The 25924-nt window shown below is 46.3% G+C and overlaps 1 protein-coding gene across 1 annotated transcript in view; it reads right to left on the reverse strand.

Moving 5' to 3' along the window:
• NOL6 (nucleolar protein 6) overlaps positions 1-25924 on the reverse strand; it is a 63836-nt gene that overhangs the window by 30593 nt on the left and 7319 nt on the right. Inside the window, exons 7-18 of the mRNA XM_081881747.1 lie at positions 24876-25039; positions 22391-22511; positions 21271-21329; positions 18779-18880; positions 16594-16709; positions 15048-15225; positions 13332-13454; positions 12280-12428; positions 9311-9386; positions 6022-6162; positions 3670-3787; positions 2247-2401 (exon numbers count right to left, since the gene is read on the reverse strand). Of these exons, the coding sequence (XP_081737873.1) occupies positions 2247-2401; positions 3670-3787; positions 6022-6162; positions 9311-9386; positions 12280-12428; positions 13332-13454; positions 15048-15225; positions 16594-16709; positions 18779-18880; positions 21271-21329; positions 22391-22511; positions 24876-25039 (1502 nt within the window). The remainder of the gene's footprint in view (positions 1-2246; positions 2402-3669; positions 3788-6021; positions 6163-9310; positions 9387-12279; positions 12429-13331; positions 13455-15047; positions 15226-16593; positions 16710-18778; positions 18881-21270; positions 21330-22390; positions 22512-24875; positions 25040-25924) is intronic.

Raw genomic sequence — 25924 nt, forward strand, 5'->3', positions numbered from 1 at the left:
AAGAAAATCGCAGGAGAAGCAGAAGTTCAAGGCAAAAACATTACCCTTCAACCAGGCCTTTGGCTTATGGGCATCTGGTACCCTTTTGAATGCGTTGTGGAAGAGAACATAATTGGGTTGTCTTTGCTTTTTGTTTTTATTATATGTTCTGTGCTTTAATTATAATAAATAACAAATTATTATTATTATTATTATTATTATTATTATTACTACTATACCCCGCCCATCTGGCTGGGTTTCCCCAGCCACTCTGGGTGGCTTCCAACAAAGATTAAAAATACATTAAAATGTCACACATTAAAAACTTCCCTGAACAGGGGGCGGAGTCTTCAGATGTCTTCTAAATGTCAGGTAGTTGTTTTTCTGTTTGACATCTGGTGGGAGGGCGTTCGACAGGGCGGGTGCCACTACCGAGAAGGCCCCCTGCCTGGTTCCCTGTAACTTGGCTTCTTGCATTGAGGGAACCGCCAGAAGGCCCTCGGCGCTGGACCTCAGCATCCAGGCTGAACGAAGGGGGTGGAGACGCTCCTTCAGGTATTCTGGGCCAAGGTCGTTTAGGGCTTTAAAGGTCAACATCAACACTGTGAATTGTGCTCAGAAACATACTGGGAGCCAATGTAGGTCTCTTATTATGTAGTCTGTGTTTTTTATATTGTAATTTTATGTTGTGAACTGCCCTGAGACCTATAGGTATACAAATTTAATAAATAAATACAATTAGGGTGCAAAAGAAGGCAAGAGACCAATTTGACCAAAAAGTCAGGGTAAGGTGGCCTTTCTGGACCTGATGGTGAATTTACACAAGGGTCGTGCGAGATGAACATCAGAAAACCAGAAATCCTTAATCTCAGCCCTTAGAGAGTCATCTTCTCCATGCGAGAGGCTCAGAGATGAGTCCACCAAACACCAACCACAAAGTCAAGCGAAGTTTGTAGCAGGAAAAGGGTCCCAGAGAGCCAAAATCCCTTCAAGATTATGGAATGTGTGGTGCTGGGTGCTGCTGAGGAGAGCAGGGTGGAATAGGCGCCCAAAGCTAGGGGCAATATTCTGAATTTGCTTCAGATTTATTGGGAGGAGTCTGCGTCTGAAATTGTCATAATTATGTACTGAGAGCACCTGTACACTGCTCTCCAGCCCTGCTCCCAAAGTGACGTTAAAACAATACAGCTGACCTTTAAAGCCCTAAACGGCCTCGGCCCAGGATACTTGAAGGAGTGTCTCCACCCCCATCGTTCAGCCCAAACACTGAGGTCTAGCTCCGAGGGCCTTCTGGCGGTTCCCTCCCTGAGAGAAGTGAGGTTACAGGGAACTAGACAGAGGGCCTTCTCGGTGGTGGCACCCGCCCTGTGGAACGCCCTCCCACCAGATGTCAAGGAAACAAACAACCGTCTGACTTTTAGAAGACATCTGAAGGTAGCCCTGTTTAGGGAAGTTTTTAATGTTTGATGTTTTATTATGTTTTTAATATAGTGGACCGTTGGGTTGCAAATGTCATCCATGCGGGATGCATGTTCGCAACCCGCAGCGGCGCGTCTGCGCACACGCAGGTTGCGATTTAGTGCTTCTGCACATGTGCAAAGCGCATTTTACCGCTTATGTGCATGCGCGACCGCTGAAACCCGGAAGTAACCCCCAAAAATGCAACCTGATGAGTCTGTAACACAAGGTAAGACTGTATTCTGTTGGAAGCCGCCCAGAGTGGCTGGAAAAATCCAGCCAGATGGGTGGAGTATAAATAATAAATTATTATTATTATTATTATTATTATTATTATTATTATTATTATTATTATTATATGCCTATGCCCACAGGCTTATGCTCTAAAGAAACACGACACACAAGGGAAAAGGTGCGAGGAGGGCAGAGGAAAAAATCAAACCCAAGCACGAATATATAAACATTTATTCTTATAATGGCCAGCTTGCACAGTTCAGGCATAGGAGGAGCCTGGTGGAGCCGGGTGTTCAGCAAAGCTGACCGGCTGAGCCTTCTGCTTTCCATCTCTCCCAGCGAGGCAGCCAGATGTCATGGCTGCCCCCAGGTGACAAGAGAGGAGACTTGATGGAGCTGGCCTGTCACAGAGGAACTGATGGAGTGAGTCCTGCTTCCCATCTCTCTCTCTCTCTCTCCTCTCTCTCTCTCTCAAGATAGCAGGCCCCTGGTCATATTTTGCAACGGCTTCCACCTTCCTGCGCATCTGCGGGGGCCAAATGTGCACGAACACACCCACCCTCTAGCACAACTACCTTATACACGTCCGTGTAGGTGGGCGAAGCCCTGCAGAGGAGATGGTGCTGCTGGTGGAGAAGTTCTGCCAGCCGCAGCTGGAAGGCGGCCTTGACTCGCCGGATGGCTTCCTTGCTCTGAGGCCACTGGCCGCTGCCCTCCATGTGGCAGATGACTGGTGCAAGAGGGAAGGAGGAGGCAAAAGAGTTAACGGAAGGAGCAAGGAGCAGCGTGGAAGCAGGAGGAGGGCAGGCGAAGATCCAGATAAGGCTCCATTCAGATAAGGCTGAAGCAGTGTTCCCTAGAGCAGATGACCAGGAGGTTGATGGGGTTACACTTCCTCTGAAGGAGCAGGTACGTAGCTTGGGGGTACTCCTGGACCCCTTGCTGTTGCCCGAAGCCCAGGTGGCCTTGGAAGCATGGGGTGACTTCCATCAGCTTCGGCTGGTGGCCCAGCTGCGCCCCAGTCTGGACAGGGATAACTTAACTTCTTCTCTTTTTTTCAGTTCATTTATTTGATTTTTCAAATTGAAACTTTACATTCCCATTATCCAACTTACAGTGGTGCCCCGCAAGACGGAAAACCCGCTAGACGAAAGGGTTTTCCGTTTTGGAGGTGCTTCGCAAAACGAATTTCCTATGGGCTTGCTTCGCAAGACGAAAATGTCTTACGAGTTCCTGTGGGTTTTTTTTCCTTTCCCCCCCTTTTTCTAAGCCGCTAAGCTGCTTATCGGCTTATCCGCTAAGCCGATAAGCCACTAAATGCCACTAAAAGCCGCTAATAGCACTAATCCGCTAAGCCGTCAATGGGCTTGCTTCGCAAGACGAAAAAACCGCTAGACGAAGAGACTCGTGGAACGGATTAATTTCGTCTTGCGAGGCACCACTGTACATAAAAATCTTTAAATGAAGCAAGGTACCAGACTTTGTACGATAACAAATAAGCTGTGAAGCTTTCTGGATATAGACTACTGTTTCATAGAATTCTTCGTCAGTGTGGTGGGAGGATATAGAATTGCTTCATAAACCCATCTTATTTCGAATGAATGTATGTAAATGAAAATATCAAATGCTGTGGAGCAGTGCCATTATGACATAGTATATATCCAGAATCACTGTTCAGTGTTGGACACCATATTTGATGAATACACAAAGCTTCACAGCTTGTCTGTCATCATACAAAGTCCGGGACCTCGCTTCATTTAAAGATTTCCAGAGACTTTGAGACTAAAGATTTCATTTTGGACCTGTTATGGTTTGAAGGAATTCTACAAAGATTGTCTATTGCGTATGTACATGGTCATCATGTTGCCTAGACATTGCTGACGTACTCTTTGCAACACAGGGGTTGTTTGGTTACTACAAAATGAAGTAGAAGCAGGGGGGACTCACAATGCCCCTTGCCCACTTTGAGACAATGCCACCCACTTTACCCATCCTTGCCTTTCATTGGTGCTAAATACGCCGGGCACGGCTTCTCCGCCAAGGGCAGAAGAGACTCCCGGCCCTCGATGCTGGCGTGGTAGGCGTAATCGGGTTTCACGGGCACCGGAGGGAAGACCTGAGAAAGAACCAGGAAGGCACATTAAGAGGGGCAAGAAAAATGGGAACCCACACAAGATCTCGAGGTAGCAGCACATCCTCAGGGCACACACACACACACACACACCCCGGCAGAAAATGCCCATTCTCCAATTGTAAGGGGCTGCAACGAAGCTGGGTGGCTCTCTGGGACACCTTTGTTAGACATTTAAAAGGCAGAATTCACCGGGGGCTGCTGATGATGATAAATTTTATATATATATATAAAATAATAATATAAAATACAGAGAAATACTGCCAGAGCGGTACCTATTTATCTACTTGCATTTGGACGTGCTTTCGAACTGCTAGGTTGGCAGGAGCAGGGACCGAGCAACGGGAGCTCACCCCGTCATTGCGGGGATTCGAACCTCTGACCTTCTGATCGGCAAGTCCTAGGCTCTGTGGTTTAACCCACAGCGCCACCCGCGTCCGTTTTGATGTTTGATGCATTACTGTATTTTTAAATTTTTGTTGGAAGCTGCCCAGAGTGGCTGGGGAAGCCCAGCCAGATGGGCGGGGTATGTATGTATGTATGAATAAATAAATAAATATAGTACAAAAACCTTCTGCAGGGCACCACATTGCTTACCCCTACATTAGACAGCACTGAGTTAGGGGGAACAAAGGTTGTATCCAACAGAAGACATCTCTGCATTTTTACCAACGGATGTTCCCCATATAGATTTCTGGGATGACCCATGGAGCAAAAGATACCAGACTTAGAATCATAGAATCATAGAGTTGGAAGAGACCACAAGGGCCATCGAGTCCAACCCCCTGCCAAGCAGGAAACACCAGCAGAGCACTCCTGACATATGGTTGTCAAGCCTCTGCTTAAAGACCTCCAAAGAAGGAGACTCCACCACACTCCTTGGCAGCAAATTCCACTGTCGAACAGCTCTTACTGTCAGGAAGTTCCTCCTAATGTTTAGGTGGAATCTTTTTTCTTGTAGTTTGGATCCATTGCTCCGTGTCCGCTTCTCTGGAGCAGCAGAAAACAACCTTTCTCCCTCCTCTATGTGACATCCTTTTATAAATTTGAACATGGCTATCATATCACCCCTTAACCTCCTCTTCTCCAGGCTAAACATCCCCAGCTCCCTTAGCCGTTCCTCATAAGGCATCGTTTCCAGGCCTTTGACCATTCTGGTTGCCCTCCTCTGGACACGTTCCAGTTTGTCAGTGTCCTTCTTGAACTGTGGTGCCCAGAACTGGACACAGTACTCCAGGTGAGGTCTGACCAGAGCAGAATACAGTGGCACTATTACTTCCCTTGATCTAGATGCTATACTCCTATGGATGCAGCCCTTCTGCCATTTCAGGAGGATTCTGTTAGGATCTAGTTTCGTTCCACCTTAAAAGGGAACAGGCTGTTGTGTGTCACATGCCTGTCTACTTCCAGTTCTCGCTGGGAACTTTTGCTTTGCTGTTTTCGCTGGAGACGAAGGGATGCAGTCATGCTTTGTTCCGGACTACGCTGAATAAAGCCGTAAATATGCTCTCTCTGTCTGCATCTTCCGTTGTGGATGATTAACCCCTCTCCTGAAAGGTTGTGCATGGGTCTTGGAACGTATCTGAGTCTCTCTTTTTATTATTAATTTTTTGAAAGAATTTTCTTTTACAAATTTGTTAGATATAACCATATTTTCCAAATTACAATTTTTTTTTACTTCCACCAGCTCCCCCCACAATCCTCATATTTTAATATTTGTTCCGCATTTCCTTTATAATATATTGCTAGTCTATAATATCTTTACACCTCTTTTTCTCTTTACAATACCCTTTTTCATCACAAAGCTTCTTTAAATCCAACTAGCGTTGTCTGTTCATCACAAATATTTTCCAGATATATCGTAAACTTTCTCCAGTCCTGAGTAAACTTGTGATCTTTCTGGTATCTAATTTTCCCAGTCATTTTATCTAATTCCACAAAGTCCATCAATTTCGTATCTGAGTCTCATGTCGCTAATTGACTGATGCTGTTCCACGGGAGACCGGTGATAGTCTGAAGCCAGCTGGGGGCCTGCCTGAAGCCCCCGTCTCCCTGGCAGTATCCCAACAGATCCCCCCCCCCCGGGGTGGCCAAATCCTAAGGCACAATATTCCTTATGCACCTGCCTCCCTCGCAATCTGCCCCGCCACGAAAACCGTTGCCAGGGAAGCATGCATTCTGGCGCAGGAGACAGCCCCCCTTCGTGGACTCAAACTCACATCGGTGTACCGGAGGGCAGGGTGAGCCCCCTGCACGGACGTCACCGTCAGCGGCAGCCCCTCCAGTTTCCACAGCTTGCGGCTCAGGTCGTCGTACGAGCGGACGACGCTCAGCAGGGCCTCCTCGCCAGTACCTGCCGGCTGTTCAAGATAATAATAATAATAATATTTTTATATACCCTGCCCTTCCCGGTTCAGAAAACCGGGCTCAGGGTGGATAACAACAAATTTAAAACACTAAATTGATGCAACAAAAAAAACAGCATAAAAGACAGTATAAAATGTGAATAACAATAAATTCAGAATTCAAAAATCAATTTAGGGGGGAAATCCGTTCAATAAACATTAAATGATCACCAGGGCTAGCTGGCTAAATTAGTCCTATTTGGGCCAGCGAGGAGACCAGGGGAGAATTAGCTTTGGGATCCCAGAGCGGGTAATCTTCATAAAAGGGGGAGAGGGAGGGAAGGAAGGAGAATAAAAAATCAGGCTAAGTTCAAATTAAAAGCCAGGCGGAATAGCTCTGTCTTACAGGCCCTGCGGAAGGAAGGGCCCTGGTCTCATGGGACAGAGCATTCCACCAGGTTGGAGCCATCACTGAGAAGGCCCTGGCCCTGGTGGAGGATAGTCTGACTTCCTTAGGGCCCTGGACCTCTAAACTATGGTTATTCCTGGACCTTAAGGTCCTCTGCGGGGCAGACCGGGAGAGGTGGTCCCGTAAATATGAGGGCCCTAAAATCCCAAGTTAAAAGGCAGGTATACCAAGAATGGTTCCATTGGGGGGGGGCAACTCTAAAGACTGGCCAACCCTCTCAAGGGGCTGCGGCACATTCACGACACAGACAGCGCAGAAAAATACAAGCACGCAACAGGCACAAACATACTCTATCTCACTTGTTGTCATTCCCACACACATCCCATTGCTGAGCAGAGAGGAGAGGGGAGGTTTAAATGTCTTTGCTCATAACCAGCACCCCAAATCTCAAATCTATTCTGTACACTCTGCCATAGTTGAAGCACTGATCTCTCATGAAGAGCGTTTGCCCGCGTGGAAGAGCCTGAAGATTTACTTTGCTACTAACTAGTTTGCCCACTCTACAAGGACTTAAGAGAAGCCTCATACAAAGATTTAAATCTCCCTTTTTTCCCCTTTCCCCTAATACTTCTGAAAAAGTGGCCTGGACTCTCTTTAAAGCGGCAATTTTCTCTGCTTGCACTTTGACGTGCTTTCAAACTGCTAGGTTGGCAGGAGCTGGGACAGAGCAATGGGAGCTCACCCCGCCGCGGGGATTCGAACCGCCGACCTTCCAATCGGCAAGCCCTGGGCTCAGTGGTTTAGACCACAGCGCCACCCGCGCCCCTTACTGACCCTTACATGCTACTAAATTAAAGAAAGATAGCTGGCTGAGGGTGGCGAGGCAGGAGCGGTAGCCCAAAACATTTAAGACTGGTTATATTCATCCAGTTCATAGCAAAAGATCCATCTTGTCTGTGCCTCTCAATCTGCAGCAGGATATCTTTCAAAAGGGCCTAGTTGGGAGAACATGAATATATAAAACATGGCATACAAAATCTGCATTTCTTGGCTGGGGAAAATCTGGAGAAGTGTGAATCGGCAGGAATGGACAGTCCGAAACTCACCCTTCCACTTTTTTGGGGGGGGGAGGGAGATCTGGAAAAGTCTGCCAGTCCCACAGGGAGTGCCCAGATGTGTGGGGAGACCATGCACAACACATGTGGAAAGAGACTGTCTCCCATGCGTGCTTGCAGCGTGAGACCACCGGTTTCTTAGGAGAAACTGGATTTTGGCAGTCGGTTTGACTCTCCCTTAAAGAAAGCAGATCTAAAGCAAATTGCAACGCACTCCCGTCTGAAATATCACAGCTGAAGGGTGCCACCTGCAGACCAGCCTGGGCACAGCCAGGTGACATAACCACCTGACCTTTTTATTTTGGCACAATAGACACTGCCCTTTACGGGAGGATAATTACCAAATTAGAAAATACAGTGGACCCTCCAGATATGAACTTAATTTGTTCCGGGGGTCCATTTGCACCCCAAAAATTATGTAAATAGAGACACACTTCTGCACACGCCGCGACTGAGCGCTTCTATGCATGCATGCATGGTGAAACCCGGAAGTATACACATCTGGGTTTGCCGTGGCAGTAACCCAAAGATTCTGTATCCAGAGGGATACGAAAGTAGAGGTACGACTGTATGTTCCATCTGTGAATGCATTTAACAAGTCTGGTTTCTGGGTTTTCCTGAAACAGCAGCTGCATGGGCCTCTCTGATCAGAATGAGGACCATGGCCCGAGGGGAACTGGGCTAACCATTCCCCATCACCACACTGATACCCCAACAACTCTCATCCAAAACCTGCAATTAGTGATTCCGGGAAGTTGCTCTCATAGCTGCCCTTAACACAAAAGGCAGACACCAGGAAAACAACAACAACACAGAATTGAGAGTTGCCATTCTCAATAGTGCTGTAACAGTCAGTCTCTCTTCACAGGGAACTCTGGGAATTGTAGTTCTCTGGAATCTGCTAAACATCTCTCAGCACCCTTAACAAACTACGGCTCCCAGAATACTTTGGGGGAAGGCACAAGTGGTATCAATGCACTTTAAACATATGGTGTGGATGTGACTTAACAGGACAGAGGAGGTGTCGATCAATGGAGCCTGCATTCCCATTTTTTGAAGGACACAACAATCTATGGCTTTTTAAAAGTGTTGGGGGGGGTGTAATTGGTTTGCTTTTATTTCATTACGTATTTTATGTTTTCATGTTGCATTTTTGTGTTGTGAACCCCTCTGTGATCTTCAGATGAAAGTCGGTATGCACATTTAATATATCCATCCATCCATCCATCCATCCATACATACAGTGGACCCCGCACGGTTCATACTCACAACCCACAGCGTTTGCAACCTGCAGCAGCACACGCGAGGGTTGCGATTCGGCACTTCTGCGCATGCGCAAAGTGTGATTTAGTGCTTCTGCGCATGCATGACCGCCGAAACCCGAAGTAACCCGTTCCGGTACTTCCGGGTTCCGGCAGTCCGTAACCCAAAAAAAAACACAACCTGAAGCGTCTGGAACCCAAGGTATGACTGTACATACATACTTTGCCATTGTGCTTCCAAAACAGACTTTCTCAGCTTTCCCTGTGCCCTATGGAACAGATTTCCTGGGGGTAGGGACAAGGGGAGAGGAGAGGAAGGGGACGTTCCACCGCATTTCAAAGGACATGAATTCACAGAGGAGAAAGAGGCTGCTTACTTCACGCCCCATCTTGATCACAGGCTCCAGCAGGGCACCTGTGTAGCAGATGGAAGTTTCCGGAATGTCCATGTGTCTGCAGAGAGATAAGAGAGTGCCAAACCATGAAAGGCTTTTAAACAGGGAACGCGCTCCTTTCTTCTAATCAACTCTCTTTTCTTTTTTTTAAAACGAAGTTTCTAATGCTTTTTCAAAGACGGCGCTAAAAGCTTGGGAAAGCCTACGTGGGCTCAATGCCTCTTGAAACCACAAAAGTCAAAAATGCACCCAGTGAGGAGAGCCTGCAGAACATGGGGGTTTCTTTACGCAACGTTCTGTTAGGACAGATAATTCGCCAGCCTTCACAAGATGACGGTGGCATCAGCAACTAAGGAGGTTGTGGTGGCACCGGCAAAAGAGCACCAGCTTCCTCTGGGACCAGCCAAGGCTGCCGCCTGAATTGCTTTGGTGGGCTCAGACCATTTGGCCCAGTATCCTGTTGCCAACAGTGGACAGCCCATGAGTACAGATGGGGCGTTTTTTCAGCCAGAGCTTGCAGGAGCTCAGTTCCAGCATCTTTCAGGTGGGTGGCATTATAGTAAAACAAAGGGGGCGTTCGCGGTGAGTTCTGGCACCTCCTTTTCTAGAAGAATAGCCCTGAGTACAGCCGCTGACAGCAACAGGCCCACCCTGTGGTTTGTCCGATACTAAAGGTACACTGCTTCAGAAAAAACATATGTTCCATTGCCACAGCTAGTGTGGGAGAAGTTAGTGGATCTATGAAATTATGAATACAGTGGACGCTCGGGTTGCGAACATGATCCGTGCGGGAGGCAGGTTCGCAACCCGCAGCACAGCGTCCGCGCACACACAGGCTGCGATTCAGCGCTTCGGCGCATGCGTAAAGTGAGATTTAGCGCTTCTGCACATGCAAGAGCACTGAAACCCAGAAGTAACCTGTTCTGGTACTTCTGGGTTTGGCGTAGTGTGCAATCCGAAAATGCACAACCCAAAGTGTCTGTAACCCAAGGTATGACTGTAGTATAAGATAAAGGTAAAGGCAAGGGACCCCAGACGTTTAAGTCCAGTCAAAGGCAACTATGGAGTTGCGGCACTCATCTCGCTTTCAGGCCGAGGGAGCCGGCGTTTGTCCACAAGCAGCTTTCTGGGTCATGTGGCCAGCAGGACTAAACCACTTCTGGAGCAACGGGACAACGTGACGGAAACCAGAGCGTTTACCTTCCCGCAGCAGTGGTACCGATTTATCTACTCGCACTGGTATGCTTTTGAACTGGTAGGATGGCAGGAGCTGGGACAGAGCAACAGGAGCTCACTCCGTTGCGGGGATTCTTACTGCTGACCTTCTGATCGGCAAGCCCAAAAGGCTCAGTGGTTTAGACCAAAACGCCACCCGCTTTTATGTTTTATGAATAGTATGAAAAGAGGAGAACGAGGAAATCTATTTTGCATTCGTAACACGAGAACATGGTAAGAAAGTGAGTAGAGCCTGCTGGAACAGGCCAATGGGCTCTCTAGTTCAGCATCGTGTTCCCACCTGTGGGAACCTGCAAGCAGGACTTGAACCCAAGACCATCCTTCCCTCCATTTTCCAGCAACTGGTACAGTGGTACCTCGCAAGACGAAATTAATTCGTTCTGCGAGTTTTTTCGTCATGCGAATTTTTCGTCTTGCGAAGCACGGATTTTGGAAAAGCTTCAAAAATCACCAAAGTCTTCAAAAACCTCAAAAAAGGCTACCACACCGTGTGCTGTGAGTTGCTCCTCGAAGTCAAGTCTCAACTGCACCCCCTGAATGCACCCTGGGTATTAACGGTTTTAAGAAAAAGGAAACAAACTTGCAAGACGTTTTCGTCTTGCAAAGCAAGCCCATAGGGAAATTCGTCTTGCGAAGCAACTCAAAAAACGAAAAACTCTTTCGTCTTGCGAGTTTTTCATCTTACGAGGCATTTGTCTTGCGAGGTACCACTGTATTCAGAAGCATCTTGCCTCTGACCGCGGAGGCAGTGCATTGGCTCCATCATGGCTAGTTACTGGTGATATCATTATTTATTGTTCACCCTAACCAGCAGGATCTTCTTATGCAGGGGTCCCCAAGCTAAGGCCCGTGGGCCAGATAAAGCCCAAGGGACTCATTTATCCGGCCCGTTGCAACCCCCGCCGCCCACTCTTACCAGCGCTGCGCTGTGCGGCTGCCCACTTCCGGGTCGGAGGAGCACTGGAAATACCTTGTGCACATGCACAAGTGTTATTTGCGCATGTGCAAGGGTTATTTGCGCATGCGCAAGGGTTATTTGCGCATGCGCAAGGATTATTTGCAGTGCACATCCGGGTCGGAGGCCCGTGCACATGCGCACAAGCTATTTCTGGTGCTCCTCCGATCTGGAAGTGCGCCGGAAATAGCGTGTGCGCACGCATATGGGCATGCGCTCCCCTGCCCTCCGCGCAATCGGCACTGGAGACACTGGCCCGAGGCGCGGTAAGTTTGCTGACCCGTTCTTACGTTCTTAACAAGCATCGCAGATGCAAAATATTTTCCTCTATCTCCTCTCTGCATGCTGTCCATAATTTTATAGGTCCACTGCCCACCTGTTTTTTTTGAAGTTAAAGAACTCCAGATGTTTTAGCTTCTCCCCAAAGAATGTATGAACAAAACTTTATTTGCATCAGCCGTCGGCCACAGCAACAAAAAAACATTGTGATATACACAGAACAAAATAAAAAGTCGATTATATAAAACACAGTTTAGGGTCCTGAATCAGCAGTCAAATAGTGGACCTTATTCTGAATGCCCCAGCTAGAAACCTTGCAACCTTTGCAGTCAACTGCTACTCTTGATCTGCCAGGAGACAGAAGAGGTGCTCCAACAGCAACAATCCGGTTGTGTTCCAGTGACCAATGGTCTTACAAACACAAACCCCCATTTTCGCCTTCTCTGGGTCCCCCAAAACCGAGTCCCCACATTCTACTCACAGCTGCAAGAGGTGGCGAATGATCTGCTCAGAAATGAGCCGCTTCTGGTTCATGTTTGGTGCGTCCCACACAACGGCCTCGCAGATGGCGCCATCTTGGAAACGCCTCAGCTCCGATCGCTTCCCCCAAAACTGCCGAAACTCCAGGGCCTGCAGGTTCAAACCCCAAGAGAGGGGAAATGAAAGGCATTTCTCTCGCTTTCTCACAGGCTTTCTTTGTTTATAGTAAAATGAACATAATTTAACTCATTTTTATATACTCATAAAAGTCATTTTAAAAAACAAAATAGAGGAACGTTCTGCAGGCCAGGCCCACAATGCCTGGGTTTGCACAGATACAAGTACATATTAACTCCTGTGGGTTTGGTTTGTGTTTTTCAACCACTGCCAAACAATTAAAGCAGAACTAAAACAAATATAAATAGGGCATTAGGTGCCAATTTGTCTTCACAGGTAACTCTAATCCTGTCTGCAAAGGATGCAGAAAAAAAGAAAGTGATTCTGACCTTCATTCTTTAAAAATAAATTGCATTAAAAAGTTTTAACTTTTCAGAAATTTGCAAGAAAGCAAAAGCGGCACTAAATAGGTTTATTTATTTTTTAAAAATTTTATACCACTATGTCATAAAAATACATAAAAGTGGTTTACAGCAATTAAAACATAAAAGAATACAATAAAACCATGAAACATCTAAAAAAAGGCATCCATTAGCCACTGTGAATGTCTTCTTAATCGCCTGCATAGGCCTGGCAGAATATAAAAGCTTTGAGCAGGTGCTAAAATTTGGCACAGAAGGTGCCTGCTGAATCTCCAGTGGCGGAGAGTTCCATGGGTCCAAAATACCATTTTTCAGCAAGAAAAAAGGGTGTGCAAAACAAGGAAGTTTCTTTCATGAATAACCGTGCCTTGAAAAAGTCCCATTGAAATCAAAGTGCTCACTTTCACCACCAGGGGGTTGTGCCTACAAGATGGAACAAATAGAAGGCAAAAGCGGAGACAGACAATCTCTTGGACACCCAATAATGGGGACCAGAGAACTCTTCCAGTCTCACCTCTGGTCTGTCCCCTCCAGGTCCCCTCTCCAGGATGCTGCCTGCAAATTCAAGGTTCAGCAAAAGTCCAAATGACAGGGACCCGATGTCCTTGTGTTTTGGGGGATCAGCATCAATTGGCCACTGGGCGAAAAAGATGAGAGAAACAAAATTAGATGGGCCACGCTGGAAAGATATATAGTCATGCCTCTTGTTACGTTGGCTTCAGGTTAAATCTTTTCAGGTTGCGTCCCGCGGCGACCCGGAAGTACCAGAAAGGGTTACTTCCAGGTTTCGTCGCTCGCACATGCGCAGATGCTCAAAATGGCATTGTGCGCATGCGCAGAAGCAGTGAATTGCGACCCGCGCATGCGCAGACGCGGGTTGCGTTCTGCTCATGTTGCAAACGAGGCTCTGGAACGGATCCCGTTCGCAACCAGAGGTACCACTGTATATAAATGTTATTACAGTCCCAGACCAATTTTACATACCGTACTAAACGAGCATAAAACACAATACAGTCATACCTCGGGATAAATATGCTTCAGGATAAGTATTTTCGGGTTGCGCTCCGCGGCAACCACAGGGCCTGGAGACCAGGGTTCAAATCCCTGCTCAGCCATGAAGATCACTGGGTGACCTCGGGCCAGTTGCTCTCTCTCTGCCTAAACCACCTGACAGGGTTGTTGTGTGTATAAATGTCTCCCAAGATAAACAGGTGCCAACAGTACACTGGCATGCTTTTAATATTCTTCTGAATGTTCAGTTGTCCCCCACCCCACCGCAAAATGTTTTTAGCTGTTCTCATTTAATCCGTAAGCCGCCTTGAGTCCTTGCCAGGGGAAACGGTGGGGTATAAATAAATATCAATCAATCTTTATTACGGTCTAGAGACCCAACAAACTGTTACAAAGCAATGCACAATTCAGACACCCTACCTCCAGGTTAAACAAGCATTTTGTTCAGACTTAAAGATAGGGATCATTGGTTCTTGCAACCACCGATAAAAACTTTGCCACTACTAATGTTCTAGCCTTTGTCCGGTCTTCCAATAGGAACCCGACATAGTGAACCTCTGATTTTCCCAGGAAAGGTACCAGCAAGGGTAATATCAGTTCAACCCTGGCTTGCTCATATTTCGCACAGTGCAGCAAAATATGTCTTATGGAATCGATGTCCTGAGCACACGAGCAAAGTCTGTCCTGGTAGGGAACTCCTCTCAACCTGTCGTCCAACACTGCAGAAAGAAAGACGTTTAGTGTGGCTTTGGTGAATAGGTAAAGGTAAAGGTACCCCTGCCCGTTCGGGCCAGTCTTGCCAGACTCTAGGGTTGTGCGCCCATCTCACTTAAGAGGCCGGGGGCCAGCGCTGTCCGCAGACACTTCCAGGTCACGTGGCCAGCGTGACAAGCTGCATCTGGCGAGCCAGCGCAGCACACGGAACGCCGTTTACCTTCCCGCTGGTAAGCGGTCCCTATTTATCTACTTGCACCCGAAGGTGCTTTCGAACTGCTAGGTTGGCAGGCGCTGGGACCGAGCGACGGGAGCGCACCCCGCCACGGGAATTCGAACCGCCGACCTGACGATCGGCAAGTCCTAGGTGCTGAGGCTTTAACCCACAGCGCCACCCGCGTCCCTTCTTTGGTGAATACCCTTCGATAATTTGGTACTGTCAGGTTTTTAATGTAACTATAATATAAATATCATTGTCACCACCATGGCCTGAAATAAAACTTACTGGTTGAGTCTGGGGCAATGCATGCGTCAGCAACAGGATCCTCCGAGACAGCCCTCGTTCCAGCAAGCCGATGAGGAAAGGCAGAGTCGCCGCCACGTAATTCCCGCCGCGATCCATCAGCTCGTTGAGCAGCTGCATCTTCCTGCAGGCGGCCTGCAGCTTGCAGACGTGCTTGAGGCTGAGGAGAGGGCAGCCGGGAGAGAGAAGTACCTCGGGTTAAGAACTTTGCTTCAGGATGAGAAGAGAAATCGCACGGCGGTGGTGCAGCGGCAGCAGGAGGCCCCATTAGCTAAAGTGGTGCTTCAGGTTAAGAACAGTTTCAGGTTAAGAACGGACCTCCGGAACGAATTAAGTACTTAACCTGAGGTACCACTGTATGTGCAAGTCAACCCATTTCTTGAATGTTTATATATAGCGTCAAGTCAGATTATTAATTCTTATTTATTTAGTTACATATTACTTATTTTCTTTTTTGTATATAATTTTTATTAAATCTTCTGTTTTACAATTTAGAACATTCATTTAAACAACCTTAAAATATCAATGACTTCCATTCTTCTCTTTCCATGGCTCATTTTGCATAGTGTAAGTCCCTGCATATTTTATATAACCTAAACCATTCAGTATTCCATTATTACTTCCATCAAAACTGTTGAATTTATCTTGATGCTGCCAACGTTTTCAAGTGTACACAATTTCCCCCATATATTCAAGAAACATTTTCCAATCTTCTTTAAATGAATGTTATTCTTGTTCTCTTATTCTGTAAGTTAGATCCGCAAGCTGCACAAATTCCATCAGTTTAAGTTGCCATTCTTCTTTGGATGGGACCTTGCTCGCTTTCCATTTTTGTGCTAACAAAACACTGGCATTCGTAGTGGCATACATAAAAAGGTAAAGGGACCCCTGACCATTAGGTCCAGTCGTGACCGACTCTGGGGTTGCGGCACTCATCTCGCTTTACTGGCTGAGGGAGCCGGCGTACAGATTCCAGGTCATGTGGCCAGCATGACTAAGCCACTTCTGGAGAACCAGAGCACTGCACGGAAACACCGTTTACCTTCCCACCAGAGTGGTACCTATTTATCTACTTGCACTTTGACGTGCTTTCGAACTGCTAGGTTGGCAGGAGCAGGGACCGAGCAACGGGAGCTCACCCTGTCGCGGGGATTCGAACCGCTGACCTTCTGATCGGCAAGCCCTAGGCTCTGTGGTTTAACCTTTTTTTTTTTGACACCTGGGAATTTCCATCTGAATTATCCCCCCCCCCCCAAAAAAAGTGCTCTGGTTTTTAGTAAAATACATTTTTTTAAAAAAAGAGTGTTGGACCTGGGAGGGTTGGGGTTCGAATACCCATGTGGCCACAAAACTCACTGGGTGACCTTCGACTAGTCACCGTATCTCAGCCCAACTTCTCTCACACACTTGATGTAAGGAGGAAATGAGGAGGAGGAGGAGAACCAGGCTGGTCCTCTTGTGCTCTTTCGAAGAAAAAGTAGTGTGTAAACATAAGAAAAAAAGAAATATTCTCGTGGAGAGAACGTACTGGAACACGTGGTCAAAGGCTCGGATCAGAGGCTTGGGGGTCATGAGCAGCAAATGGAACCCATCCATCGTTTGGTCGTCCAGAATCTCCATGGAGTGCTTGGCTTCGAACTGAATCTAAGGGAGAGCAAAACCACACATATTTAGGCAAGCGGAGAGATAAGCCAACCCCCCAAGAGTCAAGTCCAGCCCACAATGTACCGTATTTTTCGCTCCATAAGACACACCTTTTTCCTCCTAAAAAGTACAGTGGTACCTCGGGTTACATACGCTTCAGGTTACAGACTCCGTAAACCCAGAAATAGTACCTCGGGTTAAGAACTTTGCTTCAGGATGAGAACAGAAATCGTGCTTCGGAGGTGCGGTGGCAGCAGGAGGCCCCATTAGCTAAAGTGGTGCTTCAGGTTAAGAACAGTTTCAGGTTAAGAACGGACCTCCGGAACGAATTAAGTACTTAACCCGAGGTACCACTGTAAGGGGAAACGTCTGTGCGTCTTATGGAGTGAATGCAGAGGGATCCCTCGGCGGCCGCTGCAGTCGCGAGCTGAGGGATGCCTCCACAGCCGGAGCCATGGCTCCCGTCCGTTGCTCACTGGAAAGCTAGAGTCCCAAGGAGCGTGTCAGCAGCTCTTGCTCTGCTGGCTTTACAGCGAGGCGGGAGGAGGGACGGACAGCAGTACCTTCTGCCCCTCGTCCCAGCTGACTAAGTCAAGCAAAGGGAGAGCCGCTTATACTGCTCCTGTCCCGGCGTCTCCTCCTAATCTTTTTGCTCCAGTTCCGGCGTCACCTCGGAGGCGAGGCGAGGCAGCTGCCCAGCACAAATGTGAGCTCTACCTCTCTCTTCCTTCCCTCCCTCTTCCAACTTGAATAAAATATTGGGGGGGGGGACAGGTAAGCCCCACCTCACATACCGCAATTCAGCCTTTCTCAAACTGTGGGTCCCCAGATATTGTTGAACTACAACTCCCATCGCCCCTAGCTAGCAAGGCCAGAGCTCAGGGAAGATGGGAGTTGAGGGATGATGGGAGTTGTAGTCCAACAACATCTGGGGACGCACAGGTTGAGAACTGCTGCGATCTCTTAATGCCACTGTTGACTGCTGTTGACTTTACATGGTTGCAATACGATTCAGATATACCGATTGCTTATTAAATAGTTTAGTACAACATTTGATTGAGAATTTTTTTTTCTGGTTTTCCTCCTCTAAAAACTAGGTGCGTCTTATGGTCAGGTATGTCTTATGGAGCGAAAAATACAGTAGTTGCCTCCTTCTCTCTCGAGGAATCAACTCATCTTGTTTGGGGGGTACCCTAGAAAACTGCTCCACCTCCACCACCCCTAGCGGCTGGTGCAAGCACTCTTGGCTCGTTTGCTTCTCTGGTCCATTTGCAAAGAGCAAAGCAGAAAAGCAGGTAGACAATAACATGAAATCCGGGTTTGAATTCCCCGTTCGCCCAAGTCACTCTCTCATTCTCAGCCTGCCCCACAGGTCTGCAGTTCCAACAACAGTGAAAACAATGGCATGCCGTCTGTTTTTACACTAGGTTGAATTTCTTATATTTTATTCTTTTTCCATATTGAAAGTTAAATCTGTTACTCAAGTTATATTCCAATTCAACAAAACTAGTGACTTCCGCTCACCCAACATCAATATTTCTAACTCAAATTACATAAAATTGTTTTTTAAGGTTCTGTCTTATCTAATTTCATCCTCTTTAACCTGTTTCTTAATATATCCTACTATTTTCTGACGCTTCAAACCCTGCGCTGGCCTTTGCATAGGGGAAATAAGTTTTTAAACAGTTTAGAAAGAGTTTCCAGGCTTCTTCAAAGGATTCTAAATCTGTGTCTCTTATCGCTGCCATCAGTTTTGCCTCGCTGCATACCCCAAGGTTTTTATCAACCGTCCTTCCTTTGAGGGTGCTGAATTTTGGTGAAATATTGCTTTGTTGTATTTTTTATTCTGTTTCTCACTCCAGGATTATGCAAACAACGAAGAGCTGGTTGTAAGTGACATGAAAACCTGGGGCGGTTTTCCAATGAATTTATTCTGCTGGTAACAAGGTCTTTTGGCTGCACAGAGAAACTTCCTCTTCTCTCCTCCAGTAAATCTGTACTGGCTGGGGCTGATAGGAAACATTTGGACGGCACATTTGAAAGCTGGGCTAAACAACGACCTCATTTACCTGCTTGTATGTGGAGGCTGTCATGTCTGCGCACAGGTTGACCAACCCAGAAGGGTCCACGAAGACCACCTGGAACGCTGCATGGAAGTCCGCCAGGGTAGGCTAGAGGAAGACGACAAAGCTGAGATTCAAAAGGCGTAACAAGGAAAATGCTCCTTTGAAAGAGGTTTATGCAATGGCTGATGCCTGCAAAATTCTGGAGAAAAGAAGCATCGGGATATATAAATAAATTTTGGGGGAGAAATTAAAAATGGCAGATGATCATATTATCCTAAACCACATACCCATTATATGGGACAAAATAAAAAAAAATCCTTCCAGTAGCACCCTAGACCACCTAAGTTTATTATTGGTATGAGCTTTCGTGTGCATGCACACTTCTTCAGATACGGGGTTTGACACCTGGTCAACATAGATGGGCTCTTTGCACCCTTAGGTCTGCTGAAAAACTTGATATTGATTCACTGGGAAAATCTTTCTATCTATACCTGAAGGAGCATCTCCACCCCCCATCATTCAGCCCAGACACGGAGGTCCAGCTCCAAGGGTCTTCTGGAGGTTACCTCCTTGCGAGAAGTGAAGTTACAGGGAACAAGGCAGAGGGCCTTCTCCGTAGTGGCACCCGCCCTGTGAAACACCCTCCCACCAGATGTCAAGGAAATAAACAACTATCTGACTTTTAGAAGACATCTGAAGGCAGCCCTGTTTAGGGAAGTTTTTAATGTCTGATGTTTTATCATGTTTTAATATTCTGTTGGGAGCTGCTCAGAGTGGCTGGGGAGACCCAGCCAGATGGGTGGGGTATAAACAAATTATTACTATTATTATTACACTACTACTACTATCCTTTGATCAAGGGACAGAAGATACGACAACTCTTATAACATACAAAGAGATTGATTTTGGACACAGATTGTGTATGGATAAATATGATGACAGTTGGAGTGCATTTATAAAAGCTGTAGCGACTTGTTAATAATTATATGTTTGATGGAATGAAAACCTTACTTATATACCTATATATTGTGTTGTATTCATTTTAAGCACCTTTTTGTTTTGGTCCCCCTCCCCAATTTCTTTATTTGTGCACTGAAAACCTTTCCATAAAACATAAATATTGAGATTCAAAAGGCGTCGCTGAAAAGCAGGCAGGGGTAGCAGCTTCTAGCAGGGAAAATGCATGCACAACCTCACAGGGTTGTTCTGAGGATAAACATCAAATAAAACAATTTAAATCCAGCTCAGAATTAAGTCCTTCAGGGTGAATGGTCTTGAACATAAAAATGAATTGAGATTCTTTGTCGTAGCCGTCTTTCATGACCTTGTCGTTTGTTGATGGACTTAATTCTGAACTGGATTTAAATTGTTTTATTTGATGTTTTTCTATTGTTATATTGTACCTTTAAATTGAATTACTGCAATTCAGTCTCCCTGTAATGAGCGCCACCTGGGAATGGTTACTTATGCTTCAGGTATCATGCAACTGGTAGCAGTGGTTACATATTCTCATGACCACTGCTTCTTGTGCATTTTTCTAATCTATGGGGCATGTACCTTTGTTCTTCTTATTGTAGTTGTAGCATGTGGGTTGTAATGTGTGAAGTTTATATAGTTTTCATGTACACAGGTCATTGGTTCATATTTGAATTCTTTTGTAACAGTCAGATTATCCGGGATCACTGTCATACCTACGTTGTTATTCACTTACTACTTCGGCACCATGAACACCTAAAAAAAGTTTTACCGCTCAGCCCACAGGATAGCATCCATTACTTTGTTTCAATGATAGACTTAATAATAATAATAATTATTATTTATTATTTATACCCCAGCCACTCTGAGCGGCTTCCAAAAAAATATTAAAATACTGTAATACATCAAACATTAAAAGCTTCCCTAAAGAGGGCTGCCTTCAGATGTCTTCTAAAAGTCTGGTAGTTGTTTTTCTCTTTGACATCTGGTGGGAGGGAGTTCCACAGGGAGGGTGCCACTACCGAGAAGGCCCTCTGTCTGGTTCCCTATAACTTGGCTTCTCATAGTGAGGGAACTGCCAGAAGGCCCTCGGTGCTGGACCTCAGTGTCCGGGTAAAATGATGGGGGTAGAGACGCTCCTTCAGATATACTGGACCGAGGCCGTTTAGGGCTTTAAAGGTCAGACTTATTATACTTCTACGGACTTTCAAAGATTGACAGACGTGTGTTCATTTGATTTCAAATATGTTAGAGAATTCACAAGTGTACACATTTTGTCATGTATATTGTGCAATAAGAATTGCAGTGCTATCTAGTATACTGGTCTTCGTGTTGCTTGCATTGTTTGTTGTGTTAAGTTTGCAACACAGGGGTTTGTTGTTCTGGATATATATGCATGGCGCCTCGAGCTCCTTGGAAGGAAGGTGGAATACAGCTGTAATAATAAACAAGAGGTTGAGCCCCCCCACCGCCTCAGCCCTAACTAGGAATCCCAAGTACCCCAAAGCACACACTCTTACCAGTGAGGAAACGCCATCCTTTGAAAGGCTGATTCCAGATGTACTGAGGTCTGTGGCAGCTGGATGGAAGGAAGGAAGACAGACACATGGGGGGAAAGATCATGCAAATACTCAGAGATTGTGAAACTGCAGAGGCTGGAAAAGGGAGAGGGCACCTTTACAGAGAACCAAAATATCAGCGGAGATTCGCACTGATTATCTCCAAACCTCTCAGGATGAAAACAGGTGTGATCTTACGAGTCTAGTCTAGTGCAGTATCCTGCCCTCCAGGTACCCAACAACACATCCCAGAAGCAGGTCTTGAGGGCAGCAGCAGCTGTGTTTCCATATGAACCTACCCAGACCCTGAGATCATCTTCTGAAGGCCCTCCTTCATGTGCCGCCTCCTCGAGAGGTCCAGAGGGTGGCAACACACAAACAGGGTCTTCTCTGTAGTGGCTCCCCATCTGTGGAATGCTCTCCCCCGAGGAAGTTTGCCTGGCACCTTCATTACACCTTTAGGCGCCAGGCAAAAATGTTCCTTCTTAACCAGGCCTTTGGTTGATTTGATCGACATCCTATGCCCTTTTAAAATGTGGCTCTCTTTTGGAGGGGTGTTATTGGGTTGTTTTTATTTTGATTAAATATTGTTGTTTTTATGTTGGTCTTTTCTGTGAACTGCCCTGAGACCTCCGTGTGTAGGGGAGTATATAAATTCATTCAAACAAACAACAATAATAATAAAATTTTATTTATATCCCGCCCTCCCCAGCCAAAGCCAGGCTCAGAGCGGCTAACAACAATAAAAGTAACACAGCATTCTAAAATCAATTCATTGTAAAATCAATTCAATGGCAACCATTGGGCTAGAGTTCTGTGAGGATTACCAAAGGAGGGGGTCAGACTGTGCCTCGGCCAAAGGCCTGGTGGAACAAACTTTCAGATTTGAGAATAAGGGATCAGCAGCCTCAAAAATAAGGGATCAGCAGCCTCACCTGTCCCAGGGACAGTCTATGGGATATCTAACAATCTAACAATAACAGCAGGAAATGGCGCTGGAATAAGAGAATTTCCCTCAAATTCTCTTGACAGCTATGATCTAAGCACCTCCCACCTCAGAGCCAAAGTGCACTGGGCTTACCTAAGAACTGAAGGCTGTTCCTCAACACCTGGTATCCACTCATCACTTTGTTGATCTTGTGCTTCTCCAAGAGATACGCCACCAGCATAGAAGCCATGAAACCATTGAAGCACCCAAGGCCCTGGGGGGAAAAGGGAAGAAATGGATAATACACAAAAGTTGGCACAAGGTGCCCTTCTGCTGCAGATTCCCAAATCCTCCAGCCACCCAGTGCTAGAAAGCTAGGAGCTAAATGGCACTTTGAACCTAGGTTATGGGTGCAAGAACAGAATGTCTAGGCATGCTTTTTTACAACAAGAATACAAATCTGAAATTGAATGAACCGCAGCTAAAATATTGTGTTCGTTTTTTGCATGGTCTAGTTCTTCCCCTGAAGACTGCAAAAAGCAAAGCCATGCTGTTCCTGCCTGCCCCCCTAATATTCTTTTTTTTTAAATCATTTTTATTGATTTTCCAATAAAAAACATCCAATTAATATATCCAATCATAACACTCTAATTAAAAAAACTAAAATAAAAAAGGCCAAATTATAGTCCAAATTATAATTATCAATTTTTCGGAGCTCCCCACGGTCTGGATCTCTGAAGCGTATCTCCACATCTCGGTCCTGCCTCTCCTCGTTGCTTCCTTATTTTCCACATCTCGATTTTGACGCTTTATAATTCTCCGTCACTGAGTCCACGATTCTCTGTCATGTCAAACATCATATACTTTCATCCGTCAAATACAGCTTTATTAATATATATTTTTCCAACTGCCTTTTTATCAGCGCAGCTTCCTCTGACTCCATTCCAATCCGGAATGTTGTCCAAGTCTGTTATCTGGAGTTCAATGGTGCAGCAACTCCTAACCATTAATTGTCCAAAACCTTCCTTTTGAACTTTACTGAACCAGTACCTTCCAAGTTAAATGGTTAGGCAAAACTGTTTGCAATATTGCAATGTAGATAAACTGTGTTCCACATATATCAGTCATTTGGCGATCGATCAGCCTTTGGAGACCGCACTCTCCCCCCTCTGGGCCCTAGAGCCCCCTTAATATTCTTAAGAGGATCTCTTCTCCAGTCTTCAGAGCATGGCTGGAAGTAGGGAGGCAGAAAAAGGTCCTCCTTTCATTCCAGCGGTGGCAGTTTTAATCTGAAATCTTAGGCGCAGTACTGCGCCCAGAAACTGTTCACGCTAATGGAATTCCCTGTAGCAAAAGGTGGCTAGAACCACGGGAGTTTCGAACACTACAGCCACCTTCTCTAAGATCACACAAACTTTGCACTGAAATGAGAACTTTGTTCTGCTTTTAGGAACAGGGCTATCTTTAGCATATGCGCCACTGGGGTACAAAGATCCGCCCAGCTCGCCCAAATTTCTGTATTTTTCGCTCCATAAGGCGCACTTTTTTCCTCCTAAAAAGTAAGGGGAAATGTCTGTGCATCTTATGGAGTGAATGCGTGGTCCCTAGAGCCGAATTGCCCAGGGGCAAAAAGCAGATCATGCTCTTTTTTTAAAAAAAGAGGGAAGTGGGTGTTGAAACAAAGCCGCTGATCGATAAGCGATCGGGAGGGAGATAAGGGACACTAGAGATAAAGGAGGCTGCCTGGGAGGGGAGGAGGTAAAAGCCCATGGATCCTCAGGATTTTTACATTGGGTCACCCCAAATTCACCATCAGATCACATAGCATGTCCATGGCTACAGCCTGCACCAAGAAAATTACGCATCCACTGTTTCCCGGGGCCACAATGGCGCAAAAACGTGGTTACAAAGCACGGATCCACATGGATCCTCAGGATTTTTGCATTGGGTCACGCCAAATTCACCATCAGATCACATGTCTGTGGCCACAGCATGAACCACAAAAATCAAACATCCACTGTTTCGTTCAGAATATTTTTTTTCTTGTTTTCCTCCTATAATACCAGGTGGGTCTTATTGTCAGGTGCGTCTTATGGCGCGAAAAATACTGCAACTTTTATTGAACTTTTTGGGGGGAGAGGGAAGCCAAACTTGCTGACCTTTTTTTATGGGGGAAATTGCTCACCTGTAACAACGGCGCAGGAAAAAACTACTTTTGTTTCCTGACTCGTTGGGAATATTTGATGGTACAGAGTAACAGAGTGACAGATGACAGGGGTGGGGACTTTCACTCCATCGCTTTTCACTGCTGCCGATCGAGAGGCGCCCCCCCAGAATTCAGCATCCGTGTGCCCCACACCCCTTGCACACACACACCCCCCCCGGGGAAAGACAGTCCTGTTTAGGAATATAGCCTGCAGCTGCTTGAGACATTTTTAGCATAGAGCAAAGGCATCACAACTTTTATAAGGTTTTGCAAACCTGGTGTCCTCCTGAATTCTTGGACTACAACTTCCATGGGCCCTAGCCAGCACCACCATTGTAGCCCCAAATATTTGGAGGACACAAGGTCAGCAAAGGCTGTCTTAGCATGCAGGGTGTGCCCAGGTCTGCCCCCATTGTGCGAGGGCCCAGTTACCTGGTGAAGTCCACGTTGGCGCAGCCACACTTTGAGAAGAGACACCCCGTCTCGCATGCCTTGGAAGTCATGGGCCGCCTCCGAGAGGAAGAGCAGGCTGGACTCCAGGACCAGGTCCCACAAAATGGAGTTGTTGTAGTGTGGCGTCGGTGGCTCCGAGGCTCCTAGGAAAGGCAGAACAGGAGATCACCACCGGTCCATGTCAAACAAATATGGCAGACGCCGTTAGCTGCAGCCTTCTTGTCTGGCATAAAACCACCCAGAGCCCCACAACAGAAACACAACATCCAAGTCTACAATGGAGACACTCTGGCTAACTTTCTGTGTAGCTTAGAAGGGGGGTTATTAGGCAGAAATACACAAGTTCATCAAAGGTTTATACATTCATAACCTTTATTGCGCTAGCCAAAGGCCATGGCATCGTTCACAGGGGGGACAAAAGGAAAACAGCAATAACCAGAAAAACATTTTTAAAAAATTTCCTCCCTAGAGAAGCAAGATTGGCCTCCTCTATGCTCTCCTTCCACAGGTGGGTGAAGACTTTTTTGTTCCAACAGGTGTATGGGAGCTGGGTTGCTTTTAACAAGGGGGCTGCTGCCATGCTGCTTTTGTTGCGATAGGCTGCAAGTTTTTCATCTATCTTATCTATCCATAGTTAATTCTATAAATGTTTAATTGGGTTTTTTTGGTGATTGTTTTTTCTCCTACGTTTTTAGCTGTTCCTATTTGTCTTCTTCTTTGGCGATCACTCGTAGCCAAGTAAGACTGAAAAAAGTTCAATAGTCTTTTACGACCGCTGGGTGGTGACCCCACTGGGGGAAGTAATCCAGTCAGGGAAAAAGGGAGGCAGACTATGTTTAGGGCACCTTTTCTAGCCCCTCCCCATTTTCAGGGTGAGCGGAGTGGATCCTAAAAAGGGCTGTTCAGTCATGGATACAGCTGCTGAGCTGCTCAATTGTCTCGTTCCTCGAGTCAGAACGACTGAACCTGTATCCACCGCCCATGTTCATGACTAGGGGCTTCCAGATTTCACGATCCTGCCCCCATTA

Source organism: Podarcis erhardii, assembly GCF_964252035.2.
Source record: "Podarcis erhardii genome assembly, chromosome: 11".
NCBI lineage: Eukaryota > Metazoa > Chordata > Lepidosauria > Squamata > Lacertidae > Podarcis > Podarcis erhardii.